We start from the raw sequence: 22,737 nt of genomic DNA, 5'->3' as shown, positions 1-22,737 counted from the left end.
TAAAGGTTACTTTCTGAGGGATTGTTCCATGATGTGAACTGAAACAGCAGTAAGTGGGGAGTGCCTAAAGGTGTACCCTCATTCCATGCTAAATTTTTCAGGTAAATGTCCTGTTAGATGCTGGTGATTTAGTAGCAAGCTTTAAATGGTGTGTGTTGCTTGGATTTGAATCATAGAATGCTTTGGGTTGGAAGGGGCCTTAGACATCATCTACTTCCAACCCCTCTGCATGGGCAGGGACACTTCCCACTAGGTCAAGTTGCTCAAAGCCCCATCCATCCTGGCCTTGATCATTCCAGGCAGCTTCTCTGGGCAACCTGTTCTAGTGTCTCATCACACTCATAACAAATAATTTCTTCATGATGTCTAACCTAAGCCTACCCTCTTCCAATTTAAAGCCATTCCCCCTCATCCTGTTGCCACATGCCCTTGTAAAAAGCCCCTCCCCAGCTTTCCTGTTACTGGAAGGCTGCTATAAGGTCACCCTGGAGCTTTCTCTTCTCCAGGCTGAACGTCAACTCTTTCGGCCTGTCCTCATAGGAGAGGCTCTCCAGCCCTCTGAACATAAAGATCTGTTGAGCTTCAGCCTTCTTCTTGCTGTTCAGAATGATCAGTGAGAAACTGAATGACAGAGCTTCAGCATGAAGACTTACATATGAACACCTTTTATATTTGTTGTTTTTTTTCCTGTGTGAAGGCTCACATAATCAGTTTCTTTGTGTTAACTCTTTCTTGTCATGTGTTCTTGTTAACTAATTTTCAAGGTTTTGATACAATAGGCCATCTTTTTGTGGGAGTGGGGAAGGGAAACTTGTTTAAAAAAAGAGGAACAAACAATTGACCAGCCTTTAGAGTACTCTAGGCAACAGGAAATTTGTCAGTACTACAAAGGTAGGTCTCCCATTCTTCCAAAACTTACTGTAAGGTCATAACTTTTTGGAGTAACTTGAAGGAGACTGTTGGGAATTCAGCTACATATGCACTTGTTTGTAGGGCAGCAAGTAAACTGTTTTAATTTTTTTCTTGTGATTTTCAGGATTTCCTGTCATCTGTATGTGATAGACTTTTTGAGGCACTGTTTCCTGGTTCATCACACCCAACCAGATTTTCTGCACTAACTATTTTAGGATCAGTAGCAGAAATATTTTCTTTTCCAAAAGGTGAGAACCCTAATTTACAGACTGTAGGAATGGGATGTATCCTTTATGCCCTCTAATTAATTTGGTAGTTTTAAATTTCTATGGCATTTCCTGTGTTGCTTTTGTTTTACCTGAAGGGAGCAAAGTAAGTTTTATTGGAGAATGGAATATGGAAGTAAATGCCAGTATTTATGGTCTGTTGATTATCTTCCACAAACTGGGATTTTCTTGCACGACTTATTTTTAGCAAGACTTTTCAAAGATTTTTTGTTACTATGAAGAAAACTTATGGACAAGGTTCAATATATTTGATAACTTTGCCCCCTTTTCCTCTTCCAACATCTTGATAATATGTAATTTAAAGCATTGAGACCATAAAAACTCTTGATTGGAAATGGTTGCACATCTTCATTATATTGTTATACTAAATCAGGGACAATTTAGTTAGTTTATGATGTTGTGCTGCTGCTGTTTTCTTCAGGAGAACTTTCTTCACAATGTTATGACAACCCCAATTCAAAAAGTGTTAGCTAGAATCTTGGAGTATTGATAGTCTTGCTGAATCTTGTCTCTGGATCATAGGGTCAACATGAAAATATTTTGTCAGTCTTGACTTGTAACTTCTGTTTTTGAAAGAAATGAGACTTAAGATAAAAGCTGATTCTGAGAAGTAAGAAAAAATGCCTTCTTGGTAGATCTTTTCTCAACTCCTGTTAAATCATGAACATGTTAATTTTATTATGATGAGTTTGTGTTATATTGTGCTACATTATTAATAGAAAAATGTATTGAGAGTTGTTTAGGTTTAGGATTTTGGAAGTCGGACATTACTTCTAGAAAGGAAGTTTAGCTGCTGTTGTGTTCTGTGCTGGAATATGTTGCACTTGTTTACATCTAAAAATTTCTGGCTTCTTTACAACATTAGGTCAGTTGCCAGAAGTCATAACTCCTTTAAATCTAAATTCAAAGCAAAAAAATTGTAATGGTATCCATTTTAGAAGATTATTCTGATGACAACAAGAATGCCAAAAACTAAACCCCAAAAGATACTGAAGTTGTAAACCTTTTTTTGAGAAGAATTATTTTCTAATATTACATGCTTCCCAGAAAAAGACTTCTGAAGCAAAGCTAAAAATTTTCAATACTGAATTTAATGTGACTAAATAGGATTCTGGTTTTGGTAGTGAGTTACTTTCTGTACTACTGAGGGTAATTTTTTTTATATTGTAGCTTTTTTCAGCAGTGATTGTGGCATTTAAGATCTATTAAGAGAAGTTAATAATATTAAAATAATGCTTCAGCTAAAATTTTATTTTAATGCTTGTTTTAGTATAGCTAAGCAAAATGTGAATACAGTGCTTATTCTGGAAAGAATTACAGAAAACTATGTAAAGCATTTATTCCTTTGAACAGGCCAAGCACAAGTTTTTCAGTTGGATCAGGTGATGGATTCTACTCGTATCCAAACTTTGATCCAGTGTCTTGCCAGTACTTTTGAGGAAGTAAAAGTCCTGGCATTTGGGCTTTTGATGAAACTATGCAATGTTGCATTTAATTTACAGGTATGTAATTAAAAATAGCTTAAGGGGAGTAATTTTGTGAAAGATGGATGTTGTCCATTATGCCAGGTACTTGGGTTAGGTACAAAGCATAGTTCCTGAAAATTAAAAGTTAGTCCAAGTTGCTGGCAGTAGTTTTTATCCCTTGCATCTTCTATGTATTTTTACACAACTTCTGTCCCTACCTCAGGAGGCCTTTTTCACTAGTGGATAAAGGAGTTTGGGAAGTTCATTGGTTATGACTGTGAACTATCAGAGAAGCAGTTAATGCAAGCTCCTTGCTTAGCTGTGACTTTGCCTAGTAAATGATTGAGGCATTTTGAGACTTGTTACTCCTGTGATTGAAGAAATGCAGCTCTGTGTTTCTTTTCCTTTCTGAATGGTCTGAGATTTAATTATCTGATTGTCTTCTTTGTTTTCTCCCAAATTTTAGCCTTAGACTCAATACTGATTTTTCTGTTTGTTACCTCGTTAAAAAATACTTTAAAATTTATGAGTACGACGACTTGCTGATAAACTATGCTTCTTTGTGATGTCCATTAACAGATAAAACACAGTATTTTGAAAAAAACCCAACAACCCAAATAACATCTTCCTGTGAAGTGCAGTGTTTTTAAATACTTGTTTATAAATTACTGTCCCCATCCTCAATGTGTATGTAACTGTATCTTTGCTGATAGATGCTCATGCATGTTTTATGTGTAAGGTGGTCAGTGTACAAAATAAGTGTTTATTAAAAAATATGTGCCAGCAAACTTACTGAAAAAAGTTCTTAGATTTCAGGATGCTAGGAAGCTTAATTAAATCAATACGGAAGTTTGATAAAATAAGCAATATTGTTTTTTTCAGGATTCCGCAGATCTAGCTCTCCTATTCCAAGCAGCAATGGATCTCAGCACAAGTACCAAACCATATGATTGTGTCACAGCTTCATATTTGTTGAACTTCTTAATACATCATAAAGGACTACAGCATATTTGTTTAGAAAAATGGGTTGAGCATAGCCCTCAGATAGATGAAGACACATCAGTAAGTACAGTGGAGAAGAACACTTTAGCAGGTAAGCTTTTCGGGAAATGAAATCCCAAGTTTTTATATTTATTTGGAACCTTACTGCTTTTCCTTAAGACTTTTGGTAGGAGGCATAACGGAGTCAAGAAATGCTTAATTTCTAACAGGATTTTAAGTGCCTTCTGTTTTGCTGTTAAGAAGCTAGATGCCTTAGTAAGATCTTAATCTAGTGCTGTTCATGTTGAGGCTATCGAATGTTCTTAGAAGATGGCTTTTGTTATTGCTATCAAAGTGACATTGAAATCCTGGTAGCAAGCCTGATGAATCTGTGCACATGAAATAGAGGAAGGGAACCTTTGCTTTCTCTAAGAGCTTGCTCACCCATGGTGAAAGCTGCTGTAGTTGGTCTGTGTCATGTTTCAGTACTTGATATTTGCAGTGCAGCCCCTTGGAGCTCTCTTCAGTTGTAGCCATTTTTCTGCGTGCTTTGCAGTCGTGCATGTACATTTCTGCAATAATTAGGCTTTGTTCACATGTGGAATATTTTTCTTTAGTTTAGTGCCTCTGGGTGAAAGCTGAGAGGTTCTAGATCTGGCAGAATTGGCACATTGATTAAACAGATTTCCTCCACCTTTTGTAATTTCCAAAAAAGCTAAAACTTTAGAATTAATTATTTTTAATAAAGCGTTGGATCTAGTTTGTAGTAAACTCACTATTGTATACTTTTCTTTTTGTGCCGTTATTGGCTACTCTGCAGGTGCCTATTAATACTTTTTTCATATGCAGTGGAAAGTGGTTGCTCTAAGTGAAGCAAATGCACGGGTAATCCCATGTCTCATTGTTAGAGGATATCCCCTGTTATCAGTTATCTGTAGTTTGTTCCTTGGGTCTGCAACTCGTTCTGATTCTGACACTGAATTGCTTTAGTGGCTAATGTAAGATGCAAATATTTAACTGTAAACTTCTCATCCTTAGTTTTCTGCTGAACTGTTTGTTGTATTAACCTGACTCTAAGGGTGAAGCCTGAGTTTTTTCAGTATGTGATAGGTAACTTCTGACTTCATCATGAGCTGTGGGATTGTCCCTGAGCACAGGATCTGGGCTGTGCTTTTCAGAGCAGCTGTTTGGTTGTGGTAGACAGACTAAACTGACTGTAACAAATATTGCTGGAGTTTAGGTTACTGAAAATCAACAGTAACTTTTATTTCAATGACAAAAGAGTCAAAAGTAGAAGCAAGGAAATTTCTGTGCATTTTCCATTTAATTGTTGTGTAAACAGGCTTTATTTCTATTTCTTTAAAGCAGATTTTTTTCTTAGAAAATATAATATGTGTATGCATTTAGAGTGCAAATCTGTACTTTTTAAAATTGCAGTTATCAAGCTTTTGTTGGTGAATGTTGAAGAAGAAATACTTCAAGCTAGGAAGTCTCTTCTTCAAGCGGCAGCATCATTCCCAATGTATGGGAGAGTGCGTTGTATAACTGGGGCTTTGCAGCAATTACCTTTTAAGTAAGTAAAACATACTGCTAAATAGTAAATTGAATTCTCTGTTTAAGCGTAGTAGAAGAACATAAGCTCAGAAGAACATAAAAGCATGCAGTGTGTTATTTGTAATGAAATCCAGTATGTGTGGCTTTTAGAACTCTTACTGCCTGCTGCACTGTTTAGCTAGATGTTGGATACTTTGTGTTAAACTCAGAACTTTTCAAACTGCACCTCTTTTATAGTTTTCATAAATTCTGTTGTGGAAGTGTTAGTAATTTTAGTTCTTCCTTTTAAATACAAAATAATTCTTAATCCCTGTTGTGTTTGGGCTTTTTGTGGGTTTTTTGTGTGTGGTTTTTTTGTGTTTTGTTTTTATTTTACTTTTTTTTTTTTTTTTAATTAAAGTAACTTGACACTGGTAGCTGAATGGAAGGAAATGGTGACCAGGCTCATTCTGATGTCGTACAAGCTCTCTGCTGTAGTATCACCAGTAGTGCAGAGCTCATCACCAGAGGGCCTTATTCCAATGGATAGTGATTCAGGTAAATAAAGAAACAAACAACCCTCCCCCCCAAATTATGTTAGTCTGAAACTCCTGAAGTTGTCTTACCGTGATTCAAAACTAGAGTTATCACCCCTCACTTTCAATTTCTCATTTTATGTCATAATCTTAAACTACTCTTTCGACTTTTGATAGGTAGTTCTGATAGTTGTCTGACTTCAGCACTAAAAACCTCACATTTGCTGATTGTGTTACATCTGTTTCAGAAAGGTGACTGTGAAGTCCAGTTTTCTTTCTTCCTTAATCCTCATAATCACCTTAGTTTTATTTGGGTTTTAGTGCTAATAAATTTCTTTTGTATTTATATACACAAAATTAATTACACTTACATAAAGAACTGAAAGTAAAACCAAAACTGTTTTAAATATTTCTCTTGTTAAATGTGTAGAAAGTACAGGTCGTCTGAAGATGATTCTGAGTGAAATACAACCACAAGACACAAATGATTATTTTATTCAAGCAAAAATTTTGAAAGAACACTGCAAAGTAGAGTCTGAGAAGCTGGATGACCAGAGGCCAATGGAAAGTATTTGCTCAGAAATAAGAGGTGAATCCAATGTTGAATTAGTAATTAAATCAAGATACTCTTTATAGAGCAGACACTTTAACTGGGTGATCAAAATTGGAAGTTATATATAACTTGCTCTGTATAGTGTTTCAGTTCTTCGATAAATCTGTAAGAGGCCAGTTATTTGCAGGAATGATTTTAAAGACTAATTCACTGCATTTCTGGAAGATTGTGGTTAATCTCTCTTAGAGCACAAATAGAAAATGAGTTGTTTTGACATTGGGCTAGACTCTATTACCTTAACTGCTCTGGCCAGATAATTTTTAGCACCTTTTCTGTAAAGCAATGCTTTAATGTGTTTCTTGTTGGAAGGCGTTAGTGTGATTTCCCTCTCGAGTGGAGAGGGGAATAGGTAAGAGGAGTGGGGAATATGTTCATGCAATAAAATGTGTTGCATGAAATATGTAAGCAGGAGCTTCTGTTTCAAAGATTGCAGAGGTAAAATGTTAAGGTACTATTTGTCTGCTTTAATAAATAGCAACTAGAAATTGAGCCTCATGGAGATAAAGAAATTGTAAATTTTGGTGTATTTAGTGTATGGGAGCATAAATTTATAGAAAAACTATGCATTTTTAAATTTAACAGTTTATGCAAGATTTTGAAGTCTTAAATATTTTTAAATAACTTCCTTTCCTCCCATATTTTTCCTATGTTTAAAATACTTTTGGGCCATATGTTTTGTTTCATGAAGTCTGTAAAAATGCTTTGAAGTGACACAGTGGCCACCAGATGGGGATGTTGTATTAAAAACTGTATGCATTTTGCCAGGCCTCTTCCAATGGGAGCACCTTGGTTAAAAACCAAGGAACATACAGTGAGTGATGGATTGATGATTGGCATGGAGTTTGTTGCAGTATGGCTCCAAAGCTCTAGGTGTTTGTGTAGTTCAGTGTGCAGGTGAATACTAAGTGTGACCAAGAAACTCCTGCAGTTTAAAATGCTAGTTTCCTGCTGAAATGGTATACTGCTGCCTTTTCCAGGCAGAATAAAGTGTAGTGAGTGTTGAGGAGTAGAAACAATTAGGATCATCAGAACTGAATTGTCTTTTGGGTTAACAAACTTAGAATTTTTTTCATAGTTGATTCTGTTTTGTAATTAGGTAAGGCTAAATTAAGTTTAAATTGGAAGTCTGTGTCTGAGAACCTGCAGTCACACTATGACATTTGTTGTTTTTTATTTTTAAGGTAAAGAAAGGCAAACATGTGATGTCACAGCCCAGATGGTTCTTGTATGTTGCTGGAGAAGCATGAAGGAAGTATCTCTGCTCTTAGGGACACTGTGTAAACTTTTGCCTTCACAGGCTGCATCTGAACCTTCAGATGGGCTAATTACTGTAGAACAGGTAGGGAAGTACTTTTTATTATAAAATCTTCACTTCCTGGCGGGGAGGAAAAGCAGTTTGCTGAAAACCTTTTTCCTTAAATCTACATTGAGTATGGGAAAACTGTTTTTATTGCCATGTTCTTATGGTTTTCTTGTTTTATTACACTTGGTTAACAGTCTGCTTTTTGATAAAGAGACAAGGCATCACCATAGTAGTAACAGATAAGTGAAGAAATTATTATACATGGCTAAGAAACACAGGAAGTAACTATTTTAATTGTATTGGGTTATTTAGAAGATGTATCCTGCATTAAGTGTTACCAATACCAATTTTGCTTAAAGCTCTTCATCAATTGAACTTCTTAATAATTCTGAAAGTTAAACATGCTGACTAGTCATCTTGTCTTATGTATGATATTGAACTATGAATAATTTGTAAGTAATATGACTCTCTCTTTCCTGCAGTTTTTTGATTTAAGAGATCAGAAATGTTAATATGCCATCTGGGCCTCCAATAGAATGTTGAGTACCATATTTACAATAAATTAGATTACCACAGGCATTTATTTGGGAAATATTTTGTGTTTATTACATTTCTGGGTTTAATTGATGACCTTTTCATTTCCATATGGTTTCAACAAAACCAGTCTCTACATGGAAGATGTATGCAAGATATACTACTTGTTAATATCTTTTTCTTAGGAAAAAGCATGGGCATTTTCTCTGCACTTTTTATAACTGGCATTACCCTATTGTACCTAAAAAAAGAAGAAAAAAAAAAGATTTAATCATAATTAACTAGAAATGTCAATACCAGAACTGCTGTGGCTTCAGACTTATAATAAATGCTTTTCAGAGTTGAAAAGGATTTTGGTATGTTACGCATGTAGAGCTTTCCTTTGAAGTTGTTCATCTTTTTCTTTATTCTGTAAGAATTAAAAAAGATTTAAGAATACAGAAGGGTTTTCACTTGAGAGAAACCTTGATCATATTTTCCTGAGTCAGAGCTAAGTAGTCATTGAGAAAAATTTGGTAGCACGACTTTGTTATGCTGTTGAGGAGCCTTCTTCATCTTGTACCTTGCTTCATATCTAGGTCAGTAACTGTTAAATAGTACCTTTTATGGGATCAGTGTTATTGTCACACTTTATTCACACAAAAGATGATAATGACTGTTGAATTTGCACATAGTCTTTTGATTATTTTCCCCTTTTTTTAATTGGGCATGCAAATGAAAAGAGAGTGTCTTTCAGTGCTGGTCCACATTAAGAAGTGGCACAGCAGAACTGTGTTTCTTCATAGGAAATGATGATAGCCGGCTGCTTATGACATGAATTCCTGGTTCCTCTTTGTAGGAGTTACTGTTGTCTATTGTGGTGTGTAGTACCTATGTAGAAGAAATGGGCAGAGGGGCAGCTCTTATTTGATGTTCTTTGTTTGTTTATTTGTTTTGTTACTAGAAGTTTGGATGATATCAAATTTATGCTTTCCTTGTTTTTTGAGTAAAAGATTGGGTTAGCATGGCATTTGAATGCCGTGGTGCTCACTGACACATTCTAACATCTTCAGCTCCTTGGTGCAGAGACTTCTAAGGAAGTCTCAAAATTCTGTTCTTGAATTGGCAGTCTTCAAAGTCTGAGCCATTTTGTGATGGGTGCTTTGCCTTTTAAAGTAGACATAGGAAGTGCCTAGTGTATCTGTAGAAATCTCTCTGTTCAAATAGATATCCTGCCTTTCATTCTCCACCTGACCCAGAAAGTCCAGAGTTAGCAGACTCAAGGCTTTGCCTGGTAAGACCATCAATGCAAACAGTATCATGTCCTAGTAACGACCATGTAGTCAACAAAATGATACCTAACAAAGGCAGCTAGTATGGTCCCATAAATTGTTGATTGTTGCGTTAGTAAGACTTAACCTGTATTCTGTTGTTCTCTGTTGTTCCATTTGAGAGAAAGGATAGATGTTTAGAAATCATGGAAGCACCTGAGAAGGTTCTGGTAGAAAATGGAGCCCACAGTGCAAAAAAGGAGTTTGAATCATTAGCTCATCTGAAGTGCATCTATAACAATGCACCCAGTATGAGCAACAAACGGGGAGCTTGAAGCCATGATGCACCAGGAACACTATGACATAGTGGCTATCACAGAAATGTGGTGGGATGCATCACATGACTGGAGTGCCACAATCAATGGCTACAAGCTCTTCAGGAGGGATACAAAGGGAAGGAGAGGGGGTGGAGGGGCCCTGTATGTTAGAGAATGCTATGAGAGCTTGGAAATCAAGTATAGTCACCGTGAGGTTGAGAGTGTTTGGATTAGGTTAAGGGCCAGTAAAGCTGATATTGCTGTGGGAGTCTGCTGTAGACCTCCTGACGAAAGCAGTGAGGTGGATGAAGCTTTCTATAAGCAGTTGGGAGAAATCTCCCAGTCACTTGCTGTTGTTCTTGTGGGGGACTTGAATCTCACAGACATCTGCTGGGAATACAGCACAGCAGAGAGGGAACATTCCAAGAGGTTCCAGGAATGTGTGGAAGATAACTTCCTCACACAGCTGATAAGTGAGCCGACCAGGGAAGGTGCCCTCCTGGACCTGCTTCTGGTGAACCAGGAAGATCTTGTGGAGGAAGTAAAAGTTGGAGGCCATCTAGAGCACAGTGATCATGAGATGATTGAGTTTTTGATCCTTGGAGAAACAAGGAGAGGGGTTAGTAAAACTGCCACCTTAGACTTCTGGAGGGCAAACTTTGACCTGTATTGACAAAGTCCCTTGGGAGGCTGCCTTGAAGGATAAAGGAGTCCAGGAAGGCTGGACATACTCCAAGAAAGAAGTCTTAAAGGCACAGGAGCAGGCTGTCCCCATGTGCTGAAAAAACAGTAAACAGGGTAGGAGACCAGCCTGGCTAAATAGCAAACTTTGGTGGACCTTAAGAACAAAAGGAGAGTCTATGACCTTTGGAATAGGGGACAAGTCACTCATGAAGTCTATAAAGATGAAGTGAACCTATGCAGGGTGAAAATTAGGAGAGCCAAAGCACAGCTAGAGCTCAAACTAGCTACAGCTGTTAGGGATAATAAAAAATGTTTCTGTAAGTGCATTAACACCAAAAGGAAGATTAGGGAAAACCTCCATCCTTTATTGGATCCAGAGGGAATCTTAGTAACAAAGGATGAGGAAAAGGCTAAGGTGCTCAACACCTACTTTGCCTCAGTCTTCAGCAGTGGAACTAGCTGTTCCATGGATACACAGCCACATGAGCTAGGAGGCAGGGAGAAGGTGCAGAATGAGGTCATCACAATTAAAGAGGAAGTGGTCAGAGACCTACTACACCACTTAGACACACAGAAGTCTATGGGACCAGATGGGTTACATCCTAGGGTGCTGAAAGAGTTGGCAGACATGATCGCCAGGCCACTTTCCATTATTTACCTGAAGTCCTGGCTAACTGGGAAGGTCCCAATGGACTGGAGGGTAGCAAATGTAGCACCTATCTATAAGAAAGGCAGAAAGGAGGATCCAGGAAACTATAGACCTGTCAGTCTGACCTCAGTACCAGGGGAGGTCATGGAGCAGATCATCTTGAGTGTTATTAGAAGATGTATAGAGGATAACCAGGGGATCAGGCCCAGTCAGCATGGGTTTATGAAAGGCAGGTCCTGCCTGACAAACCTGATCTCCTTTTATAACCTGATGACCCAACTACTGGATGAGGGAAAGGCTGTGGATATTGTCTATCTCGATCTCCAGAAAGCATTTGACACAGATCCCATAGAACTCTCATAAAGAAACTGGCTGCTCATGGCCTGGATGATCACACGATCTGTTGGATCAAGCACTGGCTGGACAGTTGGGCCCAGAGGGTGCTGGTCGATGGAGTCAAATCCAGCTGGAGGCTGGTCACAAGTGGTGTTCGTCAGGACTCAGTGTTGGGACTGTTTCTGTTTAACATCTTTATTGATGATCTTGATAAGGACATAGAGTGTATCATCAGTAAGTTTGTAGATGTCACCAACCTAGGCAGGAGTGTTGATCTGCGTGAGGATAGGAAGGCTCTACAGAGACACTTGAATAGATAGGATCATTGGGCTGATGTTAATGGTCTGGGCTTGAACAAGGCCAAGTGCTGGGTCTTGCACTTGGGCCACAACAGCCGCATGCAATGCTACAGGCTTGGGGAAGTGTGGCTGCAAAGTGTCTGGCAGAAAAGGACCTGGGGGTTCCAATTGACAAGTGGCTGAATATGAGCCAGCAGTGTGCCCAGGTGGCCAAGAAAGCCAATGGCATTCTGGCTTGTATTAGAAATAGTGTGGCCAGCAGAAGTAGAGAGGTGATTGTTCCTCTACTCTGCACTGGTGAGGCCACACCTGGAATGTTATGTCTAGTTTTGGGCACCTCAATTCAAAAGAGATAGTGCTGGAGAGAGTACAGAGGAGGGCAACGAAGCTGGTGAAGGGCCTAGAGAATAAATCTTATTAAGAACTCTTGAAGGAGCTTGGAATGCTTAGTTTGGGGAAGAGAAGGCTGAGGGGAGACCTCATCAGTCTCTACAACTACCTGAAAGGTCATTGTAGAGAGGCTGGTGCTGGTCTCTTTTTACAGGTAATTAGCAACAGAACAAGAGGGAATGGCTTCAAGATGGAACAAGAGAGGTTTAGACTGGACATTAGGAAAAAAGTTTACACAGAAAGAGGGGTTAGACACTGGAATAGGCTGCCTAGGGAGGTGGTTGAGTCACTATCCCTGGATGTGTTTAAGGGTCGTTTGGATGTGGTGTTGGTGGATCTGGTTTAGGGGAGAACTTTGTAGAGTAGGGATGATGGTTTGACTCGGTGATCCCAAGGGTCTTTTCCGACCTGAATAGTTCTATGATTCTATGACCAAGATGATCAATGTATTTAAGAGATTTGCTCCCCATTCTATATTGGAATATTTTAACTTGAACCAGGGTGTGCAAGCACAGTTGGCAGGGTCATCTTTGCCAACAGTTGCTGTGGGTCTTCACAGTGTTGTAGAGAATGTGAATTCTTTGGCTTGTGCTCTATCCTGGCATAAGAAGTACTGGTTTTATGACAAGGGGAGGCTGGACACTCATGGATGACATGCTATTAGATAAGAATCCATTTTTACACACTTGCCTCAGGACCAGTTCTATGTCATCTGCAAGAGCTGAGTTACAGCAGTGTTTTTTCTTGAAGCTCTGGCCTCTGAGTGGAAGTGATACATCAGAGTTCAATTTGAAGCAAGCTTCTAGTCAATGTGTGGGTTGGAAAAAGCTCAGGAATATAAATAGTAAAGTTGAAAGTTAGGGACTGAAAATAATCCGTATGAATTATTCTAAAAACATAAGGGTGGTTGTGGAACAGGGCAGTAGTGTGATTTGCTTGTATATGGTTTTCTTGGTTTGGTCTTTGTTTACACACCTGGAGAGTTGGTCTGTCTTTGGGTTGTTTCTTCTGAAAAAAAAGGCACTTACTCCTGGTTTTGGGCTAGAAAGCTGAAACCCTGTAGGTACATAAGCTAGTTTAAAATCCACCCAGAGAAAAAAAAAACTGGTTTATCTCAAATATGTCTAATTATTGTTTGTTTCACATGAGGTGGGTTTGAGCTGCAGGAAGTAATAAACAGACTTAGTCTCCAATTATTATTTTTTTTCTAATGATTGCAGTCTTGATGCTTCATTACATTAACTGATGTCTTAATTACTTGTCAGAGTTTTAAAGTAAGTTATTTCATAAATAACAGAACAAGCAGAATTTTATAAGAAACTTGAAACAAGTTTATGCTTGGTTTTTAAATAAAAGGTTTGAAGAGCTTTTTGCTGAAGAACTTTTTGAAAATAATTCTGAAGAAAATTATGCATAATAGAATGAAATACTTGTGTGTTTTAAAAAAAAAGATCTTGCAAGTTTGACTTAGACCTTGAAAGTTGATGAGCATTAGAAAAAGAATAAAAAGTAATTTCTTTTTCTAGAATGAGATTTTTTAGAACTGTCAGCTTTCAAACAGCTTGAAAAATGTGGTATCATCATGGAGCTCTAGAAAGTAACTTGGTGAAAGTTTTGTTACAGCATTTAGCTTTTGCAGACTTTTAAATGTAGCTCTCGTTATTCCATACATGCAACATCTTTTTTATTTTAAAATTGGTTTTAGTAGTCAAAGGCTATTATGCAGCATCCTAGAATCTTAGAGGTAGATAAGTTAATGTTTTTTCCCGTTAGCACAATTTTTGAAGTTTGAATTTTTTTGTCGTCTTTGGATATTTTTCATAGATGTTTGTTTTTGCTGGAATTATTTAGTAAATATTTTCTTAGGGATTTTAGGTAATAGTCAAGGCAAATAGAAAAGATTCTTAGTTTGTTTCCTCTGAAAATCAGGGTTGTCCCATTCTTAAAATCTGAGTGTGTTCCTCTTGGACCAGCTACTTTTATATAATCTTTTTGGCCTTCGTTCAACCTGAAAAATTAGTATATTTATTATTCTTAAAGTAAGTGCTTTCTTAAGCTAGGACTTTTGTTTGTTTTTTGCCTTTTCCAGTGGCGTTTTCAACCAGGTGAGTGCTGCTTTCAGTTGCAGAGATTCAATTGCCTGTTTAAATGGTCTATATATAATTTAAAATAGCCTCTTTTTCTTTTTTCCCTTAGGTTAAAAATATTGGAGACTACTTTAAACATCATCTGTTGCAGTCAAGGCACAGGGGTGCATTTGAATTGGCGTATGCTGGCTTTGTGCAACTCACAGAAATGCTTTCCAGGTAGAAATTAGGCAACTTATTGTGCTTTTAATATCATAATATTACCAAAGTGTGTAATCCGTTCTGAAACTTTCTGTGCAAGCAGATACTTGATTTCATGTGGATTTCATTTGAGTCTGTTGTGGGCATGATTATGACATTAGTTACATGACTTCTGTGACTTTGGACTACATTATTACTTAGAGCTGGTGCTTAGCGTTTTTCTCCATTTCTGGTGTGAGAGTGGTCTCAGAAGCTCTTGGGAAACGTAGAGTGTAGAATTCTCTCCCTGTGCCCCCTCCCTTCCCTGACCCTTTATGAAAATGAATGCCAGACTTTTTGTTTTCAGCCAGGATGTTTTCCTGGAAACTTTTATTGTCATTGAGTCGTGCATTCTGACATTTGGAAGACTACCGGGCAGTGCATCGTGAGATTGGCTATGCAAGTTTGTTGGGTTTTTTTATCTTTCCCCTTGTAACTTTATACTTTCCTAGAAGACCAGAATGAGCAGAATTGTCCACAGGTCTGGGCAATAGTATTGGAATTTCCATTACATGCTTAGTTATCTATTTTGAGTGTTGGCGGTTTTTTTGTTGCTTTTTTTGGTGATATGTACTGATTATATCATACCCAGTTTTTCATAAGACAAATCAAATTGTCTTCTGACTTTGTGGGTTTTGGTGTTTTTCTTTAATGTAGTTTCTGGAACGACCAGTCAAATTTTGAATTTGAAGTGCATGTATTTTCACATAAACGTCAGGCTAAAACCAGTGTTCCCCTTTTGTCCCAAGTGTGCCAGTTCAAGGCACTGATTCATTTCTTGTTTATTTTAGGGGGTTTGTAGGAAGAAGAGGGGGTAGGTTATTTGTTTTTTTTTAAAGTAAAAATAAATTCAGTGATGGAAAAAGTTTTGGGTTTTTTTAGTAGGCATCAGCTGCCTGATCTCTGGTTCACTGTGTGTTCCCTCAGTTTTCCCAATGGAACTAAGGGGTTGGTCTCTGGCACGGGATTTCAGCTGGATAGCTGCGTCTAGATACCAGCACTGCTACAGAAATGGGTGCTTGACACTTTATGGCCTTCATTCTATATACTAGTGAGCTGTCAAGCTGCAAGCCATGGTTCAGTCAGTCATGCAGCTGTAGAAGGTACATTATTTTCTTTTACATGTTAGCAGTCTGAGCCATTTTAAATTGGTCTGAGTAGTTTGTTGAGGGCTCGCACAACCTTACTTCACTCTTTTTTACTCTAAAAGGAAAAAAAGAAACGGATCCATTATACTGTTCTTGCTTATTTTTTTGCCTGTTTATATACATTATATGCATTTGTGTAAATGTTCTGTTTTTTTCCTGTATCATGAAAACTTTTCAGAAAGTTTTAAGGTGATGTCTCAGATAATTGCCTGGTTGGCAGCCTTTGTGCTGGCTTTTTAACTTCCCTGATGGGCTAGATATTTTTCATTTTCCGTGTTGTGAGTAAGGAGAGAGCAGCTCCTACAGTGAGTGAGAAATAACGTCAAGATGAGAGACTGGAAATATACTGTCATGGACAACAGTTAAGATGGTCCCACTTACTTGAGCAGCTTTCTAGAGAAGTGGTTTTATTGCCAGGTCAATTTGTGAATCTAATTTGAATGGGCTACAGAGCAGACAATTTATACTTACGATCATTCCAAGTCAAGACCAAACCATTGCCCTGTTGTCTGTTGCATCCTCTGGCTGCTGTTTATAGATACTTTAGCAAACTATGCACTGTTTCATTTGGTCTCCTGAATCAGATGCTGCACTTGCAGTAGTGTTATTTTAATAAAAAAAATAAAAAAAAAATAAAAGAAAAGCAACCTCCCCTTCAACAACAAAAACCTTCTTGTCAGGTGTCTACAAAAGGAGCACTGAAATTTCAACTTACGACTTTTTGTATCTAAACTTAATCTTGTATGTGAAACTTGTTTTTTTCCAAAGGCAGAAAGAAGCTCAGGTAAAGGTAGGGCAACGTTGGTCTTCTGATACATACAGTGACAAATAAAACCTTGTGCCAAAGGCTAGTACTTTCATGTCAGGAAGGATTATTTGAATGTTCATTGTTATGTTAATATAGTATTCAGAATAAAGTAAGCTGTTAGCAGTATAGAATGCATAGAAACAATTGCTAAATATTGAACATTGTTATCTCTAGGTATGTCTGGATATGAACATATGCATGTGTTGATGTAAAACAAATTCCATCATTAAGTTTTACAATCTATTTTAGTTTTAAAGGATCTATTCTTGCTATCAGATCAAAGCAAGGCCGGCCACGAGAGCAATACTGTTTAAAAAAAAAAAAAATAAAATCAGGACTTATGAGGAAAGGCTGAGGGAGCTGGGTCTCTTTAGTTTGGAGAAAAGGAGACTGAGGGGTGACCTCATCAATGTTTACAAATACGTAAAGGGTGAGTGTCAGGAAAATGGAGTTAAGCTTTTTTCAGTGATGACCAGTGATAGGACAAGGAGTAATGGATGCAAATTGGAGCATAGGAGGTTTAAGGTGAATATCAGAAATTTTTTTTTTACTGTGAGAGTGACAGAGCACTGGAACAGACTGCCCAGAGAGGTTGTGGAGTCTCCTTCACTGGAGACATTCAAAACCCTCCTGGACGCCTTCCTGTGTGATGTGCTCTAGGTGACCCTGCTCTGGCAGGGGGATTGGACTAGATGATCTTTTGAGGTCCCTTCCAACCCCTAGGATTCTATGATTCTATGATTCTACTGCCACCAGCCTTTTTTAGGGGAGAAAGGAGGTGATACAACTATAAACAGGTACAGCACCACTAGTCTGATATTAGTCAATATGTAGGACTATCTAGAACAAACTTTGTAGGAAGGCAATCTAAAAAGCAAGAAATACTGAAAACCATATAAAATGTGCTCTCAGTTTATAGTGAACTCTCTAAATGGCAGACTAGATGTTAGTCTTCTATTTTCAGTTTTTAAATGGCTTTTGAAAGCTGAGGCAAATAGGGTAGAGCTAATCTACCCAAACTTGAGAGAATTTCTTTTTATGTTTGCTCCTTCTCCCTTTTTCTGCCCTTGTATTTAATGGACCATGATGCACTTCTTAAGAGCAGCTTTATAAAATGTTGTAAAATAAAAAGCCAAGCTCAAGAGAGATGTGCTTCTCTGGCAGTTACTAAAACATTAAGCAGTATGCATGTATTAACCCCCCCCCCAAAAAAAAAAAAAAAAAAAAGGCACTTACATTTAAGTAGTTTTCTGAATTAGCAGTTCTCCAAACCATTTTTTAAAATTAAGCATACTGCTCTAGTATTTTGTCAGGTTAAGGTATTTCAAGTAGGGCAAGTATTCCTTTGGGAAAAGCCAGTTCACAAGAACCAGAGAGAAGCTCAATGGAAATACATTTGTTTCAATGACAGAAGATATTGCCAGGGAAGGTGTCTCAAGGTGATATTTGTATTTAAAGTGAAAGAGAAAGGAGACTGATTGCAGAATAGCCAGTGATTCTTTGGTTTGGTACTCCTGGGATATAATGAGTATCTTGGGTCTCTTCTCCAGAATGGGTTAAGAGTCTGACTGGGCAATTGCAGAAACCATGCAGATATGCTGGTGTCTTTCCATTGACCCTACTACAGCTGAGGGGCTCCATTCTGCAACTAAACCCAAACTGGCCTACCTCTCTCTATAGCTGCCAGGCTTATGGGCAGTGTTGAAGCATCTGTACCAGAAATGATGTTAATTTACTGCTGTATTCACAAACACCAGAGGAGAAGACCTTTGCCTGGGGCCCTTTATAGTAATGCACAGCTTAAACATGGTACCTTGTTGAAGAGAACTGAGCTCAAGACCTACAGAAGCATCCTTGACACTTTTGTTAATTATTTTTCTGAGACCCAGTGAAAAATCTGTCACAAAAACTATGCCAGATTCCATTCCCATGCTTTTATGAAGGATTCCAGTTGAACGTGGTCCTTCACTTTTACAGTAAAATATTTTCTTAAAACTGTGGCTATTTAGCATCTGAACTCGCTTTTAGCTATACAGCTCTTAAATACTGGTCTTTATAAGAGCCAAGGGCAGACTTCTTTCTAGACAGGGCGATGGTTTTCAGACCTGTCTGAGTTAGTGGTGAAAGAAAACTCTTTCCTCCACAGAGATTACTTCTGAACCTGATGAAATTTGATCACTGTCTTGACATTTGGATGTACATTGCTGAATCTGCTCTACGTATGCAAGTTACCATTCTTCCTTTTCCCTGATCATATTCTTTCTTGGGGATGGGGGTATGTAATGCTTCCTTTGTTGTGCCTTCTGAATATTGTCTGCAGCTGCGTGCTCAGAAAACCATACAGTTACAAAACAAACAATGTTTGTATCAACTACATTAGCAATTAACAAAAAATCAATTTTCATGTTGTAGACCCTGAGAAATTACAAATGCTTTTTTTGGTCCCATAATGTGGTGGTTAGTGAAAGTATCTGGAAGCCTCTGGGCATCTGTTTTAAACTTGAATCTCTTATAGGGACTAGAGGTAAAGTCTTATGAGGAGAGGCTGAGGGAGCTGGGGTTGTTTAGCCTGGAGGAGACTCAGGGGGAACCTTTATCTTTTTCTACAACTACCTGAAGGGAGGTTGTAGTCAGGTGGGGGATGGGCTTTTTTTCCCAGGCGACTAGCAACAAGACAAGAGGGGATGATCTGATGCTGCCCAGGGGAGGTTTAGGTTGGATATTAGGAAGCACTTTGTCACAGAAATGGTGATCAGACATTGGAATGGACTTGCCAGGGAAGTGATGGAGTCACCATCCCTGAAGGTGTTTAAAGTAAGACTGGATGTGGGTGGCACTTAGTACCACGGTCTAGCCGATGTGATGTTGTTAGGTCATAGGCTGGACTTGATGATCTCAGAGGTCTTTTCCAGCCTTAATGATTCTGTGATTCTGTAACCCTTATAAGTAACCAAACAATGTCTCTGTTCCAAATGGTCTTTTGCCTGTTTTTCTTTAATGAAGCTTTTCTGAGAGATCAAGTAGAACATAAAGATTTCTGGAAATCATAAAGTCATGGTGGTGCTTAGCTTTGGCTAAAGTGCTTTGGGAAGAGTTATGTCATACAGTGCAATATATTTAGGAATTACGTATTTTGAACATTTTAAGTGATAAAATTGGAGCTTAAATTAAACTTGGTGAGCACAATTTTGTGCATATGCAACAAGTTAGTATCGTATTGTATATAGTTTTCTGGAACACTATAATGCTAAGTAAAAGCCCTGCTTTGATTTTACAAATGTTTAATCCAGCATCAGTAGAAATTATTCATCTGTATCTGCTCAGTGTCTGATATTCTGTAGTATTTCTGTTGGGGAACTGGGAGCAGACCCTCCTAATACTTTGCAGTAAACTCTGCATCAGATTCATTTTGTTGCTCTGAAGTGACTGCAACTCTTTGCCTTCCCAGACCTCTACAGTCTGCTAGGAAGGCTTCTTGAAAAATGTAAAAATCATTGCTGGACTTTCTAATGAAATGTGGTAGAATTGGCACTAACTTTTCAGCAAAAGTGTTATCACAGATGTGAAGGGAAGACTCTTAAAATTGAGAGAAAGGAGCAGGGAAGGAGGGGTGAAACTGTTCTTATGTATCATGATGCTTGTAGGGTTGGGAAGTACAATATATAATGAGGTACAAGATACAATGTTAAGATACCACTCACTTTGAAGACGTTAATTTTTACCTCTTCATATTTCAGCCACTGTTTTCCTTCTTGTTGAGAGATAAGGGTAATGATATTGTCTCGCTAAAACTTTGAGGTCACCCAAGCTTTTGTCTGCTCTGCTTTACTGCTAGAGAAACCTCAAAGCAGCAACTTTCTCAATGCACCTATGTAATGTGGGAAATTTTTCTTCCTTTAGAGTAGATGTTATTGAAAAGGAGGATGCAAGTGGAAGGAATTTTTAGTTTCAGAGAAGTTGTTCTTAAAAGTAGGCATTTTCAGGGGTGACTTATACCTTGAATACAGATGTGTCTCTGAGGCAAGATTCTTGTCTCCTTATTCGTCTGAGAAGTGCCAGGAGCACTATGAAGACTAACTTATAAAGAATAAGAATCACATTACTTATGTGAAAAAGAAAAATGCTACAGGTCTTCTGAGAGGGGGAAAATGGTGAAAGACAATCCCATTTTCCCCAGACAGGGACTGATTACAGTGACTGGAAACATAATTCTGGATATACTCATGTAGAAAATGCTTCAGCTAATGTGAAGTTTATGCTACAAACCACTGGCATCCAGGAAGGCCGTATTCAAGATCCACCCTTTGTTCTTAACATACCATTAATTTTGGATAGAAGAAAATACAGCCATATGAGCTAGAGAGAGGAGTTTAGCTTTAACTTTGGATTGCCAGGCTTCTTGTACTCACGGATAGTAACCACAGAAAGGTTTTTGGGCACGTATGAAATTGTTATAATCGGCAGACGAACAGACAGAAATTCATGGAAAAACACTTATTGTACTGCATTTCAAGTAATTCATGTATCTAGTTACTGTGCTAAATTTTAATTGTCAACACTATTTGTTTGATCTGGTAAAAAATAATTACTGTTTCATTTGGGAAAATTATATTTGAGCTTGAGACTGCCATTTGCACATTGTGAAGCTCCTTTTTCTTAAAATTTAGGACCACCTGCTTCTTAAGACAATATTCTTCTTGCCAGGCCATGAGGAGATGGAGCTGCCAAATTTAAGGGAGTAGTCATCTCCATTACAAAGTCAATAGTCTCTAATGTTTCTAACTTTAAAGCAGTAACTCTTTCACCTTTAAAAAAAAAATAAAAAAATAAAAATGTGCCTTGGTGGGTGACTGAACAAGGTAGAATTACTTGTGGCAAGATCAAAGCAATATAGTTTTGAGGCAGTCTGAAATTTATTGGATTTCAGTGTGTTTCTTCTCTTTCTACTGAAAAGAGAAAACACCCTCAGTTTACTTAAGAATGAAATACTCAGGATGCTACGTAGCAACTTTTAAATATTCCTTAATGCTTTAGTTTGTGTTCTACACCACAGAAAATGTGAATATGCCTTATGAGATGTTTGTTTTAATACTAAGATAACATACTGAAGAAAGATAAGCATTGTTCTTTGCATGACTAAACTAAGATATTTAAATTCTGCTTAGCTAGGGAAGTAAGACCAGCTGCAGACGTGGTCAGAAGCAGTAGCTTTTGCAGTATGTGTGGATGAAGATAACTGTGAAGAAAGAGTCTAGCTGCAGAGACCCACAGAGAAACAGAGGAGTTCCATGAGAAGTTTTGCTGTGGTCTCAATGCTACAATTTCATCCTCCTTTGGTGCCTAAAAGTGAACAAAGGAACACAACCTGGACACAAGCTAATTATCAGCAACAGAAAGAGAAAAGTCAAAGAAAAGAGAACTTGCTGTTACTTTCCAGATTAATTTGATTGCTGCTGTCACAGGCTTGGGGCAGGAAGTGCCTTTCTTTTATGCTGTGTTGTGAGGTGATGTGCCCCTTGCGAAGCAATGTTTCTCTTGTGTTCTGGACTGATAGTTTTTATGCTAGTTGCTATTTTGAAGAGGTACTGCCTTTAAAAAATTGGGGAAAAGGTCTAGCAGCAGTGTAGCAAACCTGTGGTGGAAATCCTAAGGGAATTACTGAAGAGTAAGAAGTTTGCTGTGTTTTCTGCTGACCTGTATGGCACTTCCTGTGACCTTGGTTTTCTACATTACTAATTTTGTGTTTATTTTGTAAAAGAAGGAAAGGAGGGTTTCACTACAGCTTAAAGCCCCACTTGTTGAGTATCAGGTTTTTAGCCTATCTAAATTCTTCCTTTAATAAGAGGAGACTAAAGAAGGAGAGAGTAGATAGAGACTTTCCATTAGATATTGTTTTTTCAAATCAGTATCTGCTGTCTTTTAGCTTTTCTTTTAATTTCTTTATTTCAGTCACATAGGTAGAAAACTTGATTGTAGTCTTATAAGTCTCACTACTGAGTCATGAATTTAATTATAGTTTATATATTTAGGTAAGGCAAGCCCTGCATGGTTGAGATAGTTGCAGTTGTATTGCCCATGGTGATTAATTCTTTCTTCTGCTCTGAATCACGTGTAAAACTAGTGTGACAGGTTTTAATGACAATGTCCCGTTAATAGAATTTCTTGTAACAATGAAAGATCCTTTTGGAACATTGTCGTAAGATTAATTAGCTGGTCTTGCACACTGAATAAAGTATGTTTCATTGAACTCATCAGCACCAGCAACTGACTTGAGATCTTGTCCTTGGAAGTCCTTTGCTTTCAGACAATGCTGAGTTTTATAGCTGCAGAGGAGGAGTATTTGATGATAGGAGAACATTTACGT

General features: G+C 37.9%; 1 protein-coding gene across 6 annotated transcripts in view; it reads left to right on the top strand.

Annotated features, from left to right (window-relative positions):
• Positions 1 to 22,737, top strand: part of THADA (THADA armadillo repeat containing) — a 168,987-nt gene that overhangs the window by 11,655 nt on the left and 134,595 nt on the right. For 5 of the 6 annotated variants that reach the window (XM_051614144.1, XM_051614146.1, XM_051614143.1 and 2 more), the window contains 8 exons: positions 1,037 to 1,160; positions 2,553 to 2,701; positions 3,548 to 3,758; positions 5,084 to 5,219; positions 5,601 to 5,737; positions 6,146 to 6,304; positions 7,510 to 7,667; positions 14,287 to 14,396. In XM_051614144.1, coding sequence (XP_051470104.1) covers positions 1,037 to 1,160; positions 2,553 to 2,701; positions 3,548 to 3,758; positions 5,084 to 5,219; positions 5,601 to 5,737; positions 6,146 to 6,304; positions 7,510 to 7,667; positions 14,287 to 14,396 — 1,184 coding nt within the window. Of the gene's footprint in view, positions 1 to 1,036; positions 1,161 to 2,552; positions 2,702 to 3,547; positions 3,759 to 5,083; positions 5,220 to 5,600; positions 5,738 to 6,145; positions 6,305 to 7,509; positions 7,668 to 14,286; positions 14,397 to 22,737 lie in introns of those variants that run through there. The other variant, XM_051614149.1, reaches the window with a different exon arrangement.

The sequence above is a fragment of the Apus apus genome, chromosome 3 (assembly GCF_020740795.1).
Source record: "Apus apus isolate bApuApu2 chromosome 3, bApuApu2.pri.cur, whole genome shotgun sequence".
NCBI lineage: Eukaryota > Metazoa > Chordata > Aves > Apodiformes > Apodidae > Apus > Apus apus.
Note: the sequence above shows the minus strand (reverse complement) of the source record. Positions and strands in the feature narration are given on the sequence as shown.